Source organism: Gopherus evgoodei, chromosome 7 (assembly GCF_007399415.2).
Source record: "Gopherus evgoodei ecotype Sinaloan lineage chromosome 7, rGopEvg1_v1.p, whole genome shotgun sequence".
Taxonomy (NCBI): domain Eukaryota; kingdom Metazoa; phylum Chordata; order Testudines; family Testudinidae; genus Gopherus; species Gopherus evgoodei.
The window spans coordinates 85,006,286-85,028,648 of NC_044328.1; the positions used below are offsets into that span (position 1 = coordinate 85,006,286).

Sequence of the window (22,363 nt, forward strand, 5' to 3'; positions counted from 1 at the left end):
CTGCCTTATTATCCTATTTTAGAGATAGGGGAGTAATGTTTCTCCCTCATACCAGAGCCTAAAGGATAAATCAATTAATGTGAGATACACTATTGTCATGGGAGTACCTAGACTGGTAACATGAAATAACCCTTCAGTGCTTTCATTTACATAGATATATATATTTTAAAAACAGCTTTGCAAGCAAAAAGATGTTCAGATATGCTGGCCAGCCTTTGAGTGCAGGTGATATTTTTCCTTTTTAAACTTTTCCTTTCCTGCCAAAATCCTCAAAGATGACTGTACCTGGTACTGTATCCAGGGCCGGCTCCAGAGTTTTTGCCGCCCCAAATGATGGGGTGGGGCGGGGGAAGCCAAGATTGGAGCTTTACCGCTGCCACTTCGCCTTTTTGCAGCAATTCGGTGGCAGGTCCTTCCCTCTGAGAGGGACTGAGGGACACGCTGCTGAACAGCTGGACGTGTTGCCCCTTTCCGTTGGCCACCCCAAGCACCTGCTTGCTGCGCTGGTGCCTAGAGCCGGCCCTGACTGTATCATGAAACCACACATTTCAATGAAAACAGGGACTACTGTAGTGCTGGAAATGCTGGAACATCATGATTTATTAAAATGATTTTGTAAAATCCTAAGATTACACAAAAAAAGTGGATGGTTTGTAGGGATAGCCAGTGCTTCCTGTATGGGAGCACAGCCCATCTGTAAGGTCAAAGCATCAAGCAAATCTTCAGTGGAGAGGTAAAAGTTCAGTGTGGCTTTCAGATAGATTGGAAGATCCAGACCCTGTTTGGCATGATTGCTTTGCTTCCTATACACTGTTGTCCTCTTGTCTGACCCTTTCAGGCCCTCATTTCCCATGTTACAATGTGTTTATTTTCACCAATGGAAGCACTTAATTTCACATTAAAAACTCTCAACATTCTTGATGATATTTTGCTTGCCTCAAATGAAACCCGTAATGAAGTAAGAGGAAACAATCTGAACATAAAGTAGAAGAACAAATTAACAAACCACAGCTAGAATACCATAAAACAGAAGTTTGAGTTAGGAAAAAAAGACAATGGGTGCATATCTATATTGGGACTCTGGATCCAGCAGTATTGCTGACATAGGTTTACACTTGCTAGTGTCAGAATGGGTCAAGATACTCCCCAAGATTTAAAGTTTGCTTGTTAAAGCACAGCACGTAAAACCTAACAGAAATAAGCACCTTACATCAGGCATAAGACCTGCATGTAATATACTGGATGAAGTCAGCCAATGGGATTTCCTACAGAGAACAACACTTTCCATTTCTTTGTGGACTTCAGACGCCTCTCTTTAGAGCAGAGGTGTGTATATGATAGTTATCCAGGTGTGTTCACTGAAGGTTCACAGACTCAGAAGGATTAATGACATGTTCTGAGTTCTAATTAAAAACAAACAGTTTTATGTAAAATATTGCCATGGATTTTAAAAACAAAAACAAAAAACGCAAGAGAGGGATATGCCAATAGAACAGACACGGCATCATTGTAACTGTAGAAAATGAACAAACTACTGAATTAGAAAAGTACTACAAAACCTGAATTTCACATAAGACTAAGGATCTGTGTGAATAAGGAAATGCAAGAAGAAACCCTTATTCCATCCATTAGCTGCACAGGAAGGTTTTCCCAAACCAAGGACAGTGGTTCCCTGTTCAGCTGATAATGTGCAGCTGTAGGAGTTAAACCTGAAAAACACTCACTGTTCTAACCAATGCTAGCATGAGCTGCGATTCAGATGCGCCAGCAACACCAAGAGTTGACACTGTGCTGCTTGTGTGAAGAAGGCAGTGATGTTTCACTCCATTCCCCGTGCCTGAACTCTTGAACCTCTCCTACCAGAACACTTTGGTCTTCCCCTCCACAAGCTTAAAATCACAGTAGAAGTCACTCTCACAGGCCTTTGTGCATCAGTATCCTAAGACTTGATCTCCTGTACCCTCTGCTGCCCCAAAACAGCTAAAGCTGTGTCAAAATTCCACAATTTCTGGTACTGCTAGGTACCCCTGGCAAAATGCAAAAATCATATGACAAGAACAAATCCCCCTTGAAAAGCAAAGCCCAGAAAAAGTTCTAGAATGATGTAATCTTTAACACTTCCCCCCCTTTTGCAGGCCAGGTTCCTCTTTTTGTCAGGCCAGCCCCTTTGTGGTATAGGGTGAGCTGACTGTTCATTTTTATTTGTTCCTTTTAATTTTAACCCTCAAGTCCTCAGCCTCCTCTCCTTTATTCTCATTGGTTGTTACATCCTGGGGCTGCGGAGGAGGTGCCTGCCTGTTTCTGTTTCTTGCGGCGTTTGTTGAGGAGGCGGTTGTTGGATGTTTTCAAGTCTTTGATTTTCACTTGGTCGTAGTCCACTCTCATGGTAGCCAAAGCACTTGTCATCTCTTCCTGAAACGACATCGAACAATTGTGAAACTCAGACATAGGCAAGACAGCCATTCCATCCTACTGATGAGTGACTGTTTGACAGAATGGAGCCCTCTTGTAGCTTATATTATAATCAATAATAAATTAGACCTTTCTGTTGCCTGGGAGAGTTATCACCTGCTAACAAGGTAAGGGAGCAAAAATCTTACTCTCACTCAATATAGGCTGCCTATGTGAGTGTCAATGAATTTTGCAAACAGAAAATAGTTCAAATTTACAAGAGAATGCACCAGACTAGTGGTCAAGTGATCAGAGAACATCCAAGAGGCCTGAACAAAATACATACAATCAAATAGAGACATGGGACTGAAAAATCATAAATGAAACTATCATCTCAATCCCTTTAATGACATTTTATGAGAGTCTTGGCCTTGCCTTAACTCATTTCGCAGACAAAACTCCGTCTTAATGTAGTTTAAAAATTAAGAGAACGTATGACTAATTTAGGTTAAAATACATTACAGGGATGTTGCAATTATCCCAAACTCAAACATTATAAAATACAGTTAACCTTAAAAGAAATGCAAATATGTTAAGGTATGGAAACAGAGTTAGAGAATCCAAACAACCTTAAGTCTGCCCTGTAATGACAATGTAATAATCATACAGTTATGGTCAATGCACAACAGTGTTTGGAGTCCCAGATTAGATTAAAATGATTTTTTAAGAAGACAAATTAGATCTTTTTCACTCTTTTTCCTCGTGGTGTCTCAGGGCAGAGTTAAGGTGCTTTGGGTGCCCATAATGTGTATTTCCATACATTAACATGTTTGGATTTCTTTCATTCCAAGCAAAGAAAGGCCTCTCCATCCCTTCTCAAACCCCCGTTCTGGGAAGAATCTCCAATAACCACAAAACTAATAATTCATGCAGCTGTTCTTTGGCTGACCTTCACTTCATCCCAGTGGTCTTTATCCTCTTGCAGGACCCGTGCAGTATGAAGAGGGGTTGGCGGTACCACCATTGATTTCTAAGGAGAGAAATAAAACCAGAAAGAAGCATGAATGTATGTGAGGCAGAAGACCTATCTAAGCTACTAAATGGCCTCCTATTACCTTAGAATCTGAGTGCTCAACAATCAAATGCATTTATCCTGTAAGGTAGAGAAGTACTATTATCCCTCTAAAATATCACCAAGGCAAAGAGGATGTAGAAGCCACAGTCTGGAATTTCATTTGTTTTTTATTCTTTTCTAGGATTTTTTTAAACCATATATTGTGTATTCTTATTATACTTTGTTTTTAACAACTGTTCATTCATTAAGTATCCCATTCAAAGCAGTTCATTATTTTTCTTCTAGCATTTGTGATAGGGGAAATTTCATTCTGCACATATAGTACTACTGGCTATGATCTCATCAGACCTTAAATGTAGGGAGGGATACAGTAGTACTCCCATAGGAAACCTTTCAGGAAAAGTAAGGTCTGCGTGAATTGGCAGGTGGAAACACAATTGAAAGTTTGGAACAGGTGACTAGGAATTCAGTCACTTGAGCTCTATTCCCAGCTCTGCTCAGTATTTGCTGCAAATAACCAAGCTACTTTGTGCCTCAGTTTCCCCATCAGTAAAATAAGAACAATGAAACTGACCTCCTTTTGTAAAGCACTTTGATATCTACTGATGAAAAGTGCTATATATGAGTGAGAGTGTTATATACAAGTGAGGGATTATTATTCATCCAAATGTAAAATAGGTACACAATAACTCACAGGAAAAGGTTGGGAGGCTCAATTAATGGCTGAAAATAATTGAGATCCTTGGCTGACAGGTGCTACAGAAGAGCAATGTATAGTTTTATTATCTTGAGTAAGTACACATTCAATGCCCCAACAACCGTTTTGCTTGAGATGCTCTTTCAGATAAGAATTAAGACTGAGGTCCGTGATCTCTTGTCAAGAAAGGTTTTGTAGATCTTTTTGGTAGAGTAGAGTTGTTAGCTCAATTTCCGTGCTGAATTCCAGCTGAGCAATGACATTTTGCCTGTCTACAGCTCACACTATAGATTCAGTTGGGCACAGAATTCTCCTGCTGTTGCATTCCATACCAAAGCAAGCTGCATTTCAGCAAAGGGTGAAGAGATCTCTGTACATTTATATTGTAGTAGTGCCTAAAGGCCACCCAGGTCAGGGTGCCATAAAATTAAATCCTGCTCTAGCTAATATGGCAAGAGGAAGCCAAAAGCATGGCTGATGCCTTCTCTGGAAAAAGTCTCCTGCTGACCAAGGCATGATTTGCTAAGGATAGGCTAGGGAGGAGGGAATGGAAAACTGGCACCATGGAGTGCATTTTAGTTTCTCTGAACAGGAGCTGAGTGTGCCCCCACCTGCTGACAGTTAGCTTGCCAACTGCCACTTCCATACCAACTGACTGGAGGACAACATGCTCTTCCTAAATGACAAACCACATCCTCTTGCACATGAGATGCATGGGCTGCAATGATAATGCCCTCATCCATGCTTCAAACACAAAATGAGGACACCCAGCTGATTCACAGGGGGCTAATAAGGCTACATTCCTTCATGTTTGTAAAGGGCTTTGAGATCTTCAGATGAAAGGCATTGCAGAAGTGCAGACTTATCTTCAGCAATGAATACAATAAAATAAGACACAATATGAAGTTATGTTGTTTTTTGTGTCTCTTCCTCCTGGGGTGAGCATAGACAGGGAAGTTCCTTAGAACCGCCATCCCTGGGAGAAAGGATTGTGCACTGTAAGCATTCTGTTTCCTTTGGGTTTGTTTTCATGGGAGTGAGAACCAGGCTCTGTGTTAGGCATGAACATCGAAAATTTAAAACATTCTCAGTGACATCTACAGAGCAGAGATCGCATCCTAAAAGCCATTGTGCTTGACTCATCCCGATAGCACCTTGGAACCCTAGCAGGAATTTGCTTCCTGCTTGAGATAATAAATATTACTTTATGAAATAGAGGCATCAGCTCAAACACTTGGGAGAAAAAAAAAACAAGTGACAAAGCAAGACTTGAACTGGTTTCCTCAACACCATCATGTATACCAGTCTCTGTTGTTTTCTCATAGGTTACAGTGCATAAATCCATCCCCTTTCCCAGGCATCTATACCAAGGATGAGAATTCCCTTCGCGTGAGGTTCTGAATTCATATCAACATAGCTAAGTCTGGGACTTCTAATAATAGCTCTTCATAAGTTCTGCAACAATGAAGTACCATGGCTTTTTTTAAAGGGAGGAGGGTGGTGCATGCTACAGTCAGTAGCAACTCCTGGCTGAGAGTAGGTAGGGATGTACTTAGTTCTTGCTCACAAGAACTGTAAAGTGTGTCCTCTGGTACCACAGTGAGGAACTGTCTCTTTGCAGACAGGTGTCCTTTTACAGAGAGCACATTGGGTAGAGTCTTTGCTAATTAACAATGAGTAATAACAACAACAATGCTCCCCCTTCCTGTGCCAGGCAGAGCAGCATTTCAGGCTCTGCAAGTAAGAATCTATCCCTCTCCTTTGTAAAAATCACACAGGACTCACATTAATCCAAGGATGATTCATAAACTGAGAAATCGTCATTCTCTCAGTCGGGTCTGTCTTAAGCAAGTGACGAATCAGCTGCTTGGCTGAAAGACAAGGACCAACATAGCACACTGTATTCAGCTATATCCAGCACAATCTTCAGAACAAGAATTAAGAAGGGTAAGGTATACAGCTCAAGACACCTAGCTGTGTCTACTCTCATGTTGAAAAGCAGAGGAGATGGGAGAGACAGAGAGAGAACATACGTACACGTACACACAAACACAGGAAAGGTAGTAGGAAGAGGAGACGAGGGTTAGGGATTTTATGAGCCAGTCTACACACTGAAACTAACCTGTTGCTGACTACAGGTGTCAGAAGTGGGTCCCGCTGGACCAGTGTTGAAAACCATACACCTTGGCTGTTGTCTAAAAGAGGGTTTTCTGTAGCTCTACATCAACATAATATCTAAACCTTTAATGACCCTGGCATATACCAGACAAAATTGTTCTCAGCATTGTTGGTGTATCATTCTTTCTGTAATCAGTTTTGTCCCATCCATACTAGCAGTTAAACAGTTTTCAGCACTGGTTCAAGGGGACCCACTGCTGAATTTGGTTTGTAGAGAGGGCTGAATAGCTTCAAATTAGGAGGGAACTACCCTCAATCACATCCATATGAAAACAAGTTTTCCAAGTAAATTACTTCTCTCCACCTTCCTTTAGTATTTTAATAACTGCTGTCCTGGGAGAGGATAAGAACAGAATGTAGGGGAGAATGAGCATTCATCCAGGGACATACAACTGATGCATCATCCTTCACATTAAATGTGCAGTGGCCCACTCCGCATGCACATCCGTGAGATCCCATAATGGGCAGCTGTACCACATCTCACAATGTGACACAGTGATGATATCTGGTTTTCACTCAATAAGGAAAAATTAAAGGGTGTTATCACAGCATAACCCGCTTCTTTTCTAACAAGCCATCCTATCATTAGAAGTATGATCAGAAGCTGCTGAACTTATTTCCCTGACACATGGTTTGGCAAATGAGAGTAGGTGGTCTAGGAAACTGGTGTAGTAACAGAGAATCAGAACCTTCCACTTCTAGCACACTGATTTTAATTCATCCAGGTCACCACTCAACAGCTGACTTTGGTCACTAGTTTAGCTGAAATAGATTGTTGACGTCAGTCTAATACCTGGATGATAAGTGTCCACATCGCAACATTTATTTTGAGAAGTTGGCAGTATCAATAAGGAGGCCAATGTCTGAGTTCTCCCCTGCAGCACACCTTGCACCACACTGTTACCTGTTCTATAGGTTAAGGTCTTCAGTTTCCAGGGATGTGTAACACCTCTCACGAGCACTAAGTGCCCTTTAATAAAAGTTTTCTGTTATTTACATTCCACACTGCTCAGGAAATGCATCAATCCCTAGCCCTTCCCTGTATCATTTTATAAAATCGTGATTTCAAGGACATCACAAAAGAAAGACTCCTTAAAACAGTCTGAAATGTAAACACCATCTCACCAGCCAGTGTGTATGTGTGAGCAACAGAGACACAGGCTAGTTCAATTACCTTCTTCTGATACTTCAGACCATTCTGGATTGGGAAACCCATATTGCCCCATCCGAATTCTCCTTTTCATCCCTGGGGAAATGGCTTGTCCGGTGTTGGAGTAAAATGGAGGAAACCCACACAGGCTGTAAGAGAGGTGCACGGAATGGTTATAACGAGGAAATCCCCATATTCCTTTGTCCCATATAAAGTCATACAGCCTATGATTCTTCCAAAGATGGGATGAGTAAAATCCCAGTGACTAGTCCATTACTTAGTGCAATGGTATCTGGGATGGAGGTAGGCAAGACATATGGGTCGAGAGTCTGCTAATAGCTGGCCTACCCTTGTTTATTCATCTGTCCCTATATCTCATACTTACAGAATATATGTGATAACACCAAGAGACCACATGTCACATGATTTGTCATATTTCTCAGGACCAAGGACTTCCGGGGCTGAGGAAGGGAAAAATCAGAAACAGTTGATTCCCAGATATTTTCTTCACCTCTAAACAGCAAGTAGCAGTATAAAATGACAACAAAGATACGTTGCAGGAAAAAATAAACGATTGCTATCACTAGGTAATCTTTTCTATTTACAAACTGCTGTGTGATCTCTATGAAGCTCCAAATGTGTGGGTGTCAATCTGAAAAACTGCACAATTCCTCATTGGCAAATCTCTGCTCAGGAGAAGTCCTGAGCTAAAGTAGCAGAGGGTGCTGCAGCTGAGGACTTTATGGGGAGCCAGGATTGGAATAACCAGGAGTGCATATTGCAGAGATTGGAACTGAAGTGCAGTGACAGAGCTATGTGGGGAAGTCTTGCACAGCACCTGCCTGGAATGTGGTTGGCTCCAGTCAGAATTATTATACTCCACCGCATCTAATTCTTACAAAAGTACAAAAATGAGAAAAAAAGATATCAGGGGCTTGGGAGATGGGGAAAATTGTTTTTTTCTTAGGCGAAACAAATTGTTTTTAGGTTTGCTTAGCAAGAAAAAGGTTCTCTGAGTATATTAGCAATTCATGCTGGTTTATAGAGGTATGGAAAGGGAAAAGTCAGCCTGTTCATGTGCAAATATATAGGACATTAAAATATGTGGATATGAATTCCTTTAACATGTCAGTGTGCTGATCCTACGCATGGTGGGTACAGTCCAATGTTGTTTTCCTAGTGCTATTTTTCTTTACATGGTTTCTGCCCTGATCACTTGTGTTTTGCCCCACCCTCCATGAAGATACTTAACCCATTAAAAATATCAAATAGGCGTTCATCTGTATAGCAAAGGGGACCAGCTCTGCCAAAATAGTGAAGGCTTTTTATTATCCCTTCTCATCCCCAAAGAGGTGTTATGAGTGCAAACTGACTCAGCCATACAAAAGGGAGAGTGACTTTTCATCCTATCTTGAGGAAATCACTGTCCTAAAGATTGCAGTGGGTGTACCCTAGAATTAGTACAAGTACAGCATAATGAGACATTCAATACATTGGTACACATTGCTGGATGCAAGCAAGGCAATATTTCAGCCAAGACTAAATTTTGTTCTTGGATTACAAATTCTTGCATTTTTAAACTAGGAAAATGGATCTTTATAGTTGGGGGAATACTCAAATCACCCTGTTTTCTCCCATCATGTTTTTATGCTGAGCAACGTTTTGCAAGAAAACATCCAATGGTTGTGAAGGCTGGGTTCAGATTATGGATTTAATCACATCAACCCGCAGTGAAAAAGCCAACATTACTTCTGTGTAGCCAAGTTTGCCATTACGTTTTCTCTCTCCTTCCCACGCAGAAGGGCTTGAACTCTGTGTTGGGACTAAGTTAGTGTCCAAGTATGACCTCAATTAAAATTCTGGGTTCCTCTTTTTCATCTCTGTGGGAGAGAAGAGGTGCCCTTCACAGCATGGGGAGCTTTCCTGAGGTCTCCAGGCTCACTGAGATGACTATACATGTGGAGGAGGGCCTCTCAGAAGACTCACCCACATAATAAGGAGTGTAACAGGGCGTCTGCAGTGCATTCTGTACAGTGGTCTCTTTGGCAAACCCAAAGTCTGTGAGCTTGAGTACTGCATTCTTTTCTTTGGATGTGTAAAGTAGGTTTTCAGGCTGCAATGGCACCAAGAGAAAAGGTAATTGCAACAACACAGAAGAAGGGTCTCAAAATAAATTCTACTGGGCTATACTCCTAAATTCATCCACACGGCCACCCATTAACAACCATGAACTGCTGTACTCTCTCTCCTCACTTCTGCACCCAGATTTAGGATCATTCCCCTTCCACAGTAGGCAGGATCTTTGCCTAGAGCAGGCATCAAAATCTTTCCCAACCCAATAATCACAGAAAAATGGGCTCAGTCCTGCACACACTGGAGTCAATGACAAAATTTCCATTGACTGCAATGGGTGTAGGACCATGCTTTCTATGAATTCCTCTTTAGAACATTACACTTTGGGGGATTATTCTTTCTGATCTACATGGCATCTAATCTGATTAAGATATCGGTCCATGCTTTGTGTTTCCATGAGGCATTCAGGCAGTAGGAGCTAAAAACCAGGGTACTGGTAACAACTCATCTTAAGAACCGGATCCATGGTCAGTGTCTGACACTACTCTATTAAAACCAGCACAAAGATACAGCTTTTCCCCCAAACTGAACTAATTCTGTCCTTACAATCTGTGTACTAGCATCCTTGCACAGTGCACTGTGAGAGAAGAGGAAGAAGGTTCTTAAGCACTGAGTCAAAGGGCACTGAGAGTTAAAATATTAGTAAGTAAGGACTTTATTTAACTTCACTGGGAGGGAGAAGAAAACACTCTGAAATTACAGTTCTGTACACAGATATGCCCTTTTCCACACTGGGGCTATTAGGATGGAAGAAACACGTTTTGAGGAAGGACTTGAAGGAGGAGGGAATTGAGGGATGGCTAACCAGTTTGTACCATTTCTGCATTAACCTGCTGTGCATATGGCACGTGTTGTGTAGCCAGCCAGCATCTAGTTCTCATGCTTATGTTTGGCAGTGGCACAAATTCAGCTCTGCCAAAGTACATGGAATGTAGTCCCTTAACTTGTAAATCATCCTCCAAGTCCCTCTTTAAAACACACTCCTTCCATGAGCCCTACAAACTCTAGTCCTCCTTTCAACTAAATGTGAACAGAAATAGATGCTAGAAAACACACACAAATGAATAAGTTGTGGAATGGGAATAGGACAGATGCTAACCCCCACCACTAAATCGATTGTTCTTTGTTACAGCCCATCCCTCATTTGTACATTGAGTATTTAGATTGTACACTCTTTGGGGGCACTGGTCTTGTCTTTATTTTTGCTAAGCACATTATAAACACTATGTAAATACAGTAATTTAATAGCAAAAGCCTGCCAAATCTCCCTCACTAAATAGGCTGGCAAATATTAGCTAGTACCTTAAATCAGTTCTACATGGTAGTGTTAAATGAGCTCTCCCTACTCCTCCTGATTCTGAACTCAGCAATAACATTAAGAATATTTGAAAAGTTGCATTTACATCTTGACTGCCTCAGAGCTGAGTTTGCAAGAGCTGTAAGCAGTGCCACTGCCATAACAAATGGGTGCCAACCATAAAACACATCCTACGTATAAAGTGGGCTCGCACAGAAATGGTACAAGTGTGTCAAATATCTATTTCATGTATGTCCTCTGCTGAATGGGACTGAGGCATTATCAGCGATGCTGAGGAACACTAAATAGCCAGGGGTATAGTTCTACATGACCTTATGGAGAGGATAGCTGAGTGCACCAACATCTGTCTTGCAACTGTGTATACTGTATGCAGGCCAGGCATTCTTGCTTCTCTGGAATAGCCTGAGGTTCTTATCACTGTTCTAAATCAGGGTCTGAAATCCAGACCTGCTTTCTGGAATGATTCTCTTCAGTATTGTGCCACAAATAATTACCAGGTACTAGCACCTTCCAACATCATCCTCTCTTTCATTAGCTATTTTAAAACATTCTTGAAGAGAGAGCCAACTTAAGAAATATTCAGACGGGACTGCACTTTTTTTTTTCCCCTGCTGTTGTTACAACACCTTAGATTGCTAATGAAAAGAGATTTGATTTAAAAAATCATAGAATCATAGTAATGTAGGACTGGAAGGGACCTATGTTAGCAACAAGAAGAAAGTCAAGGGAAGTGTGGGCCCCTTACTGAATGAGGGAGGCAACCTAGTGACAGAAGATGTGGAAAAAGCTAATGTACTCAATGCTTTTTTTGCCTCTGTCTTCAAAAACAAGGTCAGCTCCCAGACTGCTGCACTGGGCAGCACAGCATGGGGAGGAGGTGACCAGCCCTCTGTGGAGAAACAAGTGATTCAGGACTATTTAGAAAAGCTGGACGAGCACGAGTCCATGGGGCCTGATGCGCTGCATCCAAGGGTGCTAAAGAAGTTGGCAGATGTGACTGCAGAGCCATTGGACATTATCTTTGAAAACTCAAGGTGATCAGGGGAGGTCCCGGATGACTGGAAAAAGGCTAATGTAGTGCCCATCTTTAAAAAAGGAAAGGAGGAGGATCTGGAGAACTACAGGCCAGTCAGCCTCACCTCAGTTTCTGGAAAAATCATGGAGCAGGTCCTCAAGGAATCAATTCTGAAGCACTTAGAGGAAAGTGATCAGGAACAGTCAGCGTGGATTCACCTGGGGCAAGTCATGCCTGACTAACCTAATTGCCTTCTATGACAAGACAACTGGCTCTGTGGATGAGGGAAATGCAGTGGATGTGTTATTCCTTGACTTTAGCAAAGCTTTTGCTACAGTCTCCCACAGTATTCTTGCCAGCAAGTTAAAGAAGTATGGGCTGGATGAATGGACTATAAGGTGGATAGAAAGCTGGCTAGATCGTCAGGCTCAATGGGTAGTGATCAATGGCTCTATGTCTATTTGGCAGCCACTTTTGAGCAGAGTGCCCCAAGGGTCGGTCCTGGGGTCGTTTTTTTTTCAGTTTCTTCATTAATGATCTGGAGAAAGGCGTGGACTGCACCCTCAGCAAGTTTGCAGATAACACTAAACTGGGAGGAGTGGTAGATATGCGGGAGGGTAGGGATAGGATACAGAGGGACCTAGACAAATTAAAGGACTGGGCCAAAATAAATTTGATGAGGTTCAACAAGGACAAGTGCAGAGTCCTGCTCTTAGGACAGAAGAATACCATGCATTACTATAGACTAGGGACCGAATGGCTAGGCAGCAATTCTGCAGAAAAGGACCTAGGGGTTACAGTGGACAAGAAGTTGGATATGAGTCGACAGTGTGCCTTTGTTGCCAAGAAGGCTAACGGCATTTTGGGCTGTATAAGTAGGAGCATTGCCAGCAGATCAAGGGACGTGATCATTCCCTTCTATTTGACATTGGTGAGGCCTCATCTGGAGTACTGTGTCCAGTTTTGGGCCCCACACTACAAGAAGGATGTGGAAAAATTGGAAAGAATCCATCAGAGGGCAACAAAAATGATTAGGGGGCTGGAGCACATGATTTATGAGGAGAGGTTGAGGGAATTGGGATTGTTTAGTCTACAGAAGAGAAGAATGAGGGGGATTTGATAGCTGCTTTCAACTACCTGAAAGGGGGTTCCAAAGAGGATGGATCTAGACTGTTCTCAGTGGTAGCAGAGGACAGAACAAGGAGCAATGGTCTCAAGTTGCAGTGGGGGAGGTTTAGATTGGATATTAGGAAAAACTTTTTCACTAGGAGGGTGGTGAAGCACTGGACTGGGTTACTTGGGGAGGTGGTCCAATCTCCTTCCTTAGAGGTTTTTAAGGTCAGGCTTGACAAAGCCCTGGTTGGGATGATTTAGTTGGGGATTGGTCCTGCTTTGAGCAGGGGGTTGGACTAGATGACCTCCTGAGGTCCCTTCCAACCCTGATATTCTATGATTCTTGAGAGGTCATCTAATCCACCTCGCACACCCTGAAGCAGGACCAAGCATAACATCCTAGACAATCCCTGACAGTTGTTTGTCTTACCTGTTCTCAAAAACCTCCACAGCCTCCCTTGGAAACCCATCCCAATACTCAGCTATCCTTACAGATAGAAAAATTTTCCTAATATCTAACCTAAATCTCCCTTACTGAAGATTAAGTCCATTACTTCTTGGCCTACCTTCAGTGGACATAAAAAAACCATTGATTACCGTCCTTTTTATAACATTCCTTAACATATCGGAAGATTTATCAGGTTCCCCTCAGTCTTCTTTTCTCAGGACAAAACAGACCCAGTTATTTTAACATTTCCTCATAGGTTAGTTTCTTAAACTTTTTAACATTTTTGTTGCTCTCCTCTAGATTCTCTCCAGTTTGTCTACATCTTTCCTAAAGTGTGGTGCCCAAAACTGGATACAATATTCTGCTGGATAGACCAGGACAATAAACTCCCTTGTCTTACATATAATACTCCTGTTAGTACACCACAGAATATTAGCCTTTTTTTATAATTGCATCATATTGATGAGTCACATTCAATTTGTGATCCACTGTAACCCCAGATCTTTTTCAGCTGTATTGTGTCTAGCAGTTTTTCCCCATTTTGTAGTTTCGCATTTGATTTTTCCTTCCTAAGTTTAGTACTTTGTCTGAAATCAACAAGATGAAATTCAATAAAAGGCCAATTCTGCAATTTGTCAAGGTCATTTTGAATTCTAATCCTGTCCTCAAAAGTGCTTGCAACCCTCCCAGTTTGGTATCAGCTGTACATTTTTTGAGTACGACCTTTCAACCAGTTGTACACCCACTTTATAGTGTGGGCCACATTTTCCTAGTTTGCTTATGAGAATGTCATGTGGGACTGTGTCAAAAGCCTTATTAAAATTAAGATGTATCACCACTACTGCTTTCCCCTGTCTCGTAGGTCAGTAACCCTGTCAAAGAAGGAAATTAGGTTGGCTTGGCATGATTTGTTCTTCACAGATCTATATTTGCTACTAGTTAGCACCGTATTATTCTCTAGTTGTTTCTAAACTGATTGTTTACTAATTTGTTCCAGTATCTTTCCAGGTATCAAAGTTAAGCTGACTGGTTATAATTCCCCAGCTCCTCTTTGTTCCCCTTTTTAAAGATTTGCCCTTCTCCAGTCCTCTGAGAACTCATGGAGGACAGGTGAGGTCCCAAAGATAATCGCTAACGGTTCTTAGATTGCTTCAGCGAGTTCATTAAGTACCTTACGATGAATTTCATCAGGCCTTGCCAACTTGAATACATCTTAAATATCTAAATATTCTTTAACCTATTTTTTTCCTATTCCGGCTTGTGTCCTTCTCCCTGGTTGTTAATATTCATTATAGTCACATTGAAACCTTTTTTTTTAGTGACGACTAAAACAAAACAAAATACCCCAAGCTTCTTGAAGTCTTCCATCATTAGCTCTCTTTTCCCACTAAGTAGTATACCCGTGCTTTTCTTCATCTTTTTCCTTCTCCTAATGTATTTATAAAACCTCTTATTGTCTTTTATATTCCTTGCTTGATGTAACTCATTTCGCACCTTAGCCTTTTTTATTTTGTCCCTACACATTTGCACTGTTCTTTTGTATTCATCCTTAGCAATTTGTCCATGTTTCTCTGTAGGATTCCTTTTTGATTTTAAGCAGTCAAACTGATTTCTTGCTAGTCCTACTATCTCTTCTTCACAACAGGATAGTTTACCGTTGTGCCTTTACTATTGTCACTGAGAAACTGCCAGCTCTTCTGAATTCTTTTTTCCTTAGAATTTTCTTCCCTTGGGACCTTACCTACTAGTTCTGAGTTTTCTGAAGTCTGCTTTTTTAAAGGCCATTGTCCTTATTCCGCTGTTCTCATTCCTTCCTTTCCTTAGAATCATGAAATCGGTCATTTCATGATCAACCCCAAGTTGCCTTCCTCCTTTGCAACCAATACCTTCCTGTTAGTCAGGATCAAGTCTAAGATTAATTTCTCTTCCCCCTCCCCAGTTTGTTTATTTTGTGTGAAATTGGTTTCATATTTTCCTCTACATAGGCAGTTTCTCCTTTTTCTGTGGTCTTTTTGAAAACATAAAATAGGAAAATATGATTCTGAAACCACAAAAACTGACAAGGGGACTTCAGGTGTGGGTGCAGTATCTGAAACAACTTAATACATTTTTTTTAATTAACTCGACTTCAAGTTGAATGTCTCTTTAATACCAGTTATGACTACCTAGATCTGTGTTGAATATGTAACTGAAAACCACTGGCTTTGGTATGGGTGGGTATTCAGACCCTGAACTGATTGGGCATGACATATCCTCCCAATACAGGTACACTTTAGTTACTTTACTGCAAGGGTGCTGGAAAAATTTGTATAGTGAGGGTGCTGAGAGCCACTGAACAAAACTGTAAACTCTGTATATAATGGAAATCACTTCAACCCAGGGGGTGCAGCAGCACCGCTACTTCCAGCACCTATGCTTTACTGTACTCATAAATGTTATATAAATCAGCATCATCCACTTGTTTTCACTTTAACTTTTCTCCCCTACACAAGCACATTCAGGCCTCACCTTGACATCTCTATGGGCAATGTTCATTGCATGCAGATACTGGATGGCTGTTCCGATGTCTCTCATTATTTCAGAGGCCTCTATAAATACAATTTTAGAGAAAGATCATATTAACATTCCCACTGTAGCGCAGAGACATGCTTGGGAATGTTTCTGAGTTACATCCAGCTTGTCTCTATACAGGGCTAGCGTCAATGCTGGAAAACCTAAGATTAGCCTTAACAGCTGTGTTTTTGTTTTGAAGGAAATCATACCCCACAATCCCCCTGGCAGCTCAGCCATTCTCATGAGCAGGCACAGTAACTTAAATAGTTGAGACTCCTGCTCTGTGTGTACTTGTAAATTAATGCTCTGCTGTGCTCATCAGAACAGAGTATTAAGGGCATAACAGAGTGATGGAGCAATGTGCAAGATCATGAAGAAAGTGCCCCTGGGTATATTTTTGGGTTGCCCAGCAGAATAGTTTAACTAACAGTGCTAACTTCTGGAGGGGCTAAAAGTTCTTTTAGCATCAGATCAACATCATAATAAAATAATACCATGGTAAGTTACATTTTTGGTCCTCATCAGCCTTAACAGTGTCTCCTCATATAAAAATAAAAGTGAATTAACCATTTTATCCAGCAAAGCCTATCCTAGTATATTTTTTCACCAATTTATTTTTATGTCTAATTTCTGCACTTGATACATACTCCAGCAGGAAATTCTAGTGGCCAGTGAGCTGTCTGTCCCCCCAGCAACAGATTTCATGATGTGCAGCCTGGAAGAGTTCATCAACTTGCAGCAACCAGAAGAGCTTTATGTGGGAGGTCATTTCAGAGAAAGAGGGTTGTGGCCTCCCCCGGCTCTGTGTGCTGAGCAGCTATTGTTGAGCAAGTGCTGGTTTTGGCTTCAACCCCCTAAGGTACTTCACTTGCAGTCTCTCTCTTATTTTCTCTGTTCCCACTGTTATGGGTCAACAGTATCTTAAATCCACAAGTCTACAGAAATATCTACATTATCCAATATTGTCTGAATTAACAGAGGTCAGAGTTAATATCTTTAACTTGGCCATTTGTTTCCTGCACAGGTAGAAGCATAATTAAAGTGATGCTCTCAGCTTCAGAGGCTGAGGAGAAAAGCCAAGATTATTGTACTGTACCCAGGAAAACCTAGTTTATATAGACCCATCTGGGTATAAAGCAAGTCTCCTGCTTTGGCTGGAATATCCAGGTCTGGACTGATACAGAGATGCTTTTGCTTGAGAGCATAAACTGTGCCCTGTCAGGCAGGAACAATCAAAGGGAGGAAAAATGCATCCCATTGGGAAGCTGTGAGGCTAAAAGCTTGTATACCCTTCTCCTTTACTACCTAGGCCTTGAGCACTGGGAAGCTATCTGCTAGGTGGGTGGAGAGTGGAAGGTCAGTGGATCTTGGGAGGTCCCTCAAAGAAAGAGGGATATTAATTTCTCAGCGCCTGTTGCGCAAGTGGAGTATTTTTCTCTTGTAGTCCCCAAAGGTTTGTGAATGGGTATCTGGGAGAAAACACACTAGGTATACAATGCATAGAAGTCATGTTGTTATCAGGGTAGAATCACCTACAGTCACAGAATGATTCTTTCCCTCTGGAGTCTTGTATCTGACAGAATTACACAGAACACTCCTTAGAACTGCATCCAGTTCATGTGCTCCACATGAGTCACTCGAGGGATTCGTCACAGATTAGAGATTAGCATATGAAACTGGGAATCAGAAAACCTGGCCTCTATACCAACCTTGCACAATGGTCACGATAATTTACAATCCAGGTATAAATTCCACTCACCTATCCATTTTGCGAGGACAATAATGAAACAACTCTAATAATATTTTACTCTTCAGTAAAAGTAAGCCACTTCTCCTGCAGAGAGTGGGCAACTAGAATTTTGCAGTCACGTGCATTTATGGTACTGTCCAAATAATAAGTAATAATGATAATTAATAAACAACAAGGCTGTTGTGTTCCAGGCTCTCTCACTGATTCACTGTGGGACCTTAAACAAGTCATGAAGCCTTTCTGTATGAAGTGTTTGTTATAATCATTTATTCACAACACAGCTGAACACAACTGATGCTACTCAAGGGAGGGACTGCATGTCAGGATCGGGGTACACTGGCAGAGCTGTGTGAGGACCAGGAATTAGAACAGCAGTGGCTCCTGCAGTTTAGTACTGAAATGTATAGGCAGATGTGTGTCAGGAAGTTTTCATCTAGCTTTCCACATTATGTCTAAATCTAGCCAATTCTGGTAGCTTCTCATTTTCTTGAGCTGTGACATTAAATTGTTTTAAAGATAAAAAATAGAAATGTAAAACATCAGGAAACAAAACTGAACCCCACAAAGTTCCTGCAAAAACTACGCAAACATTTTCCATTTATTTTGGGTAGTGTGGGAGGGTGAAAGAAATAAAACCTCACCAACTTTCTCATGATATTCTACCTTTCTCCGTGAAAGCTTGGTCTCCTCGCTCCTGGATCCTACTGAATAGCTCCCCTCCCTCCATGCTGAAATAGAGAACACATACAAAACAAACTCAGGGGGATGAACAAAAGAAAATCTCCACCAGACTGTGCATCATCTTGTATGCATGGATCTGCAGCAACTGTGGTTTTATGTAAGTTAGGTAAACTGCCTGCCTTGCTAAATAATCTGTAATATAGTAATAACCTTGCTAAATAATCTGTTCCTGATAGGTCCAGTGCAGATTGCTGTCCTGCTCTACCATTAAATTAAAAAAACCCTAAAAACCCAGGAGTTTTGAGGCTCGTGATTTAATATGTAGTGAGGCATTTCACAGAAAACAGAATCACTGACATTGGTAACATGCCACACATCTCTGCTGGGGGACGAGAAATGACAGGTTAGATAGATACTAGTTCAGAAGGTTGATAGCTATCTTGTGGTCTTACTGCATTGCTAAAAAGTTATTTAAGGTTTGGGGATGAGGAAAACAACCCAAGCAAAAATGCAAATAAGGAACTGATAAGAGAATTTAAACGCTCCCCCCCCCCCGAGGAAGACGACATTGCAACAGTGGCACCAAGAGGGTAGGGGACAGTGGGAAGAATTAGGGTTAGGTAATAGTCTGAGGGGAGCCAAATGCCCTTATAAGGACAGTCAGCCCCCATGAGAATGTATCGAGGAAAGTGACAGATGCATGTTTGAATATATGTATTAATTACACCCACGTTTCCATAAAGATACTTTTCTCTGAGTGCAAAGGAAGGTTAATTTCATGATTAGTTTTCTTGTTCCTCCCACAGACAGGCTGCTTGGAGCAGCTGCAGGTTTCCCCATAAATCCTATAAAGAGAGACACACACTAGGCTACTGCATGGCAAGACTGTGCAGCCAGGACTGTTCCCAGCTCTTACATCTAGAGGTCACATTGCCTCTACTCTCCAGAATATGGATCAGGTGGAAGAGACTTCCCTGGTTCGTACCATTCCATGACGATGAGGAGGCATCTTTTCCCCTGATGTATGTTCTCATACACATCCAGAATGTGGACAATATGGGGACACCCTGACGCCTTCCAGTGATGATCCACCTCCTGTCGTGCTTTTGGGCTGTCATACAGGAGCTGTAAGGAGACAGGAGAGAGCAATGCTATCAGTCCAAGCCAAGGGTTCTCAAACTATAGGGCAGGCCTCCCAAGAGAGACACGGGAATGCGTCAAGGCAGGGGCAAGCTGTGTGCTCCCCTCCCTCCCCAACCCCGCTTTAAGAGCTCTGTCAGCCCCAGGCAGCCAGAGCTTGTGCAGAAGGGCCAATGTGGGGATAAACAGGACAGCCATAGCCCCGGGCTCTCCTCCCCACCCCTCAATCCCTCAGCAGGATGCGGTGTGACTCCAGCTGTCAGCCTCAGGATGGCAGTAGCAGCATAGAAGTAAGGGGCAATAGGGCACTAAGTCCGCTGTGAAAAGTTATATTGATGAATGTCACTTTTCATATTGCCTCTCTTACTTCTGTGCTGCTACTGGCGTGGCGCTGCCTTCAGAGCTGGCTGGCAGTCTATGTACTTGTGGGAGAGGGGCGTAAACAACTATAGACAAAAAGAAGGGGGGCCTGAACAAGTAAGTCTGAGAACCACTGGTCTAAGCTATTCTGCTTAAATCTAGTACCTAGGGTTCAAAGGGCAGTTGCACGCAAGACTGTGACAGGAATCCTCTTTGGCTGTCCTCTCAGCCCATAGGATGCTAGCCCATCCTGAGAAGGTTTATGCTATAAGGACTGACAAGCTTCCTGGACTAGTGGGAAGGCTATAGAGGGCTATTGTTCCTTGGAGAAGAAAGGGTCTGTGGGTGCAAAAAGGAAGGCAGCATAGGAATTCCTAGATGGAGGCAGTCCTACCCTACCTACTCCTTGCTAGGAACATTCCCTTCCTCACTGGCTTGCATGGGATCCTAACACTGCCACACACGTAGAGAAGCAGGTCTGCTCAGAGCAGCAGCTGTGGAGAGGGACTTCTTGACATGGAGCCCAGAAAAGGCACCATGCAGAGAGGCTGGCCAGCCAGTGAAGTTGGACATGTGGGGAAAGAATGTGACGCTGTTCACCTGTTGGAGGAAGTGGGGGCAACAGAGGGGCAGGAGGTGGTCTCGTGTAGCTGGCAGGGATTAAAGCATTAGCATCTAATAGCAGCGAGAGGCTAGCACTGCTCTTGGGCTTCTCCATAATAGAAGCAACTGATAGTGTGAATGAAGTAGGAGGCTCCAGCTGTCCAGACGATTTTGAAAGCAACTCTTCCTCCCCACTCCAGCCACCACAGAGCCTGAAAAAGTCAAGGTGCACTACAGGGCCCTAAAATGTAGTGAGATTTTAAATGTGTGCAGTGACTATGTATACAGTCCTCTGTTTGTGAGTATGCTCCTTGAGTATTAACAAACCTCTAATGTTCCCAGGATTGCTGGCTAGATACTCATGCTTCTCTATTATATTCAGTGACATATAATATTAACCCCCTCAGAAGGTAGGTTAGGTTAGAGATTAGCTTTCCTGGTCATAGGGAGCTCTGCACAACAAGAAACATATTCCCTCCCTCCCCAAAAATTATTCTGAGCCGCACAAGAGCTTTCTGATATTACCATTCCAATTATTCATCTGCCAGAAAACACCATGACTCAAAATGAACTGTGCCAGCCGGATCCGATGCCCAGTGTTCTGCATGAAACACTGTATACTGGCAGGCAAGAGACCTGAGTTCTACTCTAGACTCTTGTCATAATTATAAAGGGAAGGGTAATAACCCTCCTGTATACAATTCTATAAAATCCCTCCTATAAAGAGAGACACACACTAGGCTACTGCATGGCAAGACTGTGCAGCCAGGACTGTATACAGTCTATAAAATCCCTCCTGGCCAGAGGCACCAAAATCCTTTTAGCTGTAAAGGGTTAAGAAGCTCAGGTAACTTGGCTGACACCTGACCCAAAGGATCAATAAGGGGACAAGATACTTTCAAATCTTGGGGGGAGGGGAGGCTTTTGTTTGTGCTCTTTGCTTTGGTGGTGTTCACTCTTGGGACTAAGAGGGACCGGACATCAATCCATGTTCTCCAAATCTTTCTGAACCAGTCTCTCATATTTCAAACTTGTAAGTAACAGCCAGGCAAGGCATGTTAGTTTTATCTTTGTTTTCTCAACTTGCCTTTGCTAGAGGGATGTTTATCCCTGTTTGGCTGTACTTTGAAACTAAGGCTAGAGGGGGTTCCTCTGGGCTCTTTGAATCTGATTATCCTGTAAAGTTATTTCCATCCTGATTTTACAGAGATAAACTTTACCTTTTCTTTTAATAAAATCCTTCTTTTAAGAACCTGATTGATTTTTCATTGTTTTAAGATCCAAGGGTTTTGGATCTGTGTTCACCAGGACTAACTGATGAGGGTATACTCTCAAGGCTACTCAGGAAAGGGGGTGTAAGGACTTGGGAGGTGAGGAATTAGTCTCAAATCTGCCCAGGAAAGGGGGGGTTAGGGACTTGGGAAATACCTGAGGGAATGCAAAGTTCCAAGTGGCTCTACCCTAAGATTCAGAACACACTTGGTAGTAGCAGCTTAAACTGTTAACCTAAGCTGGTAAATAAGCTTAGCGGGTCTTTCATGCAGGTCCCCACATCTGTCCCCTAAAGTTCAGAGTGGGGAAGGAACCCTGACAACTCTTCTACTGACCTGTTGTATGACGTGGGGCAAGTCACTTCACTCAGGCTTGTCTACACTGGGGCATCCAGGAAAATTAATCTGAATTAATTAAAGGTGCATTTGAAGTGGATTAGTGAAACTCTTGCATTAAACTGTTGTGCGAACACCGCTGTTCAGAACT

General features: G+C 42.2%; 1 protein-coding gene across 3 annotated transcripts in view; it reads right to left on the bottom strand.

The window, feature by feature from the left end:
• Positions 1–590: 590 nt before the first annotated feature.
• MAPKAPK3 (MAPK activated protein kinase 3) overlaps positions 591–22,363 on the bottom strand; it is a 69,350-nt gene continuing 47,577 nt past the window's right edge. For 2 of the 3 annotated variants that reach the window (XM_030570927.1, XM_030570928.1), the window contains 9 exons: positions 19,488–19,627; positions 18,485–18,549; positions 16,027–16,106; positions 9,478–9,604; positions 7,877–7,952; positions 7,516–7,640; positions 5,949–6,034; positions 3,341–3,421; positions 591–2,412 (listed from right to left, as the gene is read on the bottom strand). In XM_030570927.1, coding sequence (XP_030426787.1) covers positions 2,254–2,412; positions 3,341–3,421; positions 5,949–6,034; positions 7,516–7,640; positions 7,877–7,952; positions 9,478–9,604; positions 16,027–16,106; positions 18,485–18,549; positions 19,488–19,627 — 939 coding nt within the window. In that variant the 3' untranslated portion in view covers positions 591–2,253. The remainder of the gene's footprint in view (positions 2,413–3,340; positions 3,422–5,948; positions 6,035–7,515; positions 7,641–7,876; positions 7,953–9,477; positions 9,605–16,026; positions 16,107–18,484; positions 18,550–19,487; positions 19,628–22,363) is intronic. The other variant, XM_030570929.1, reaches the window with a different exon arrangement.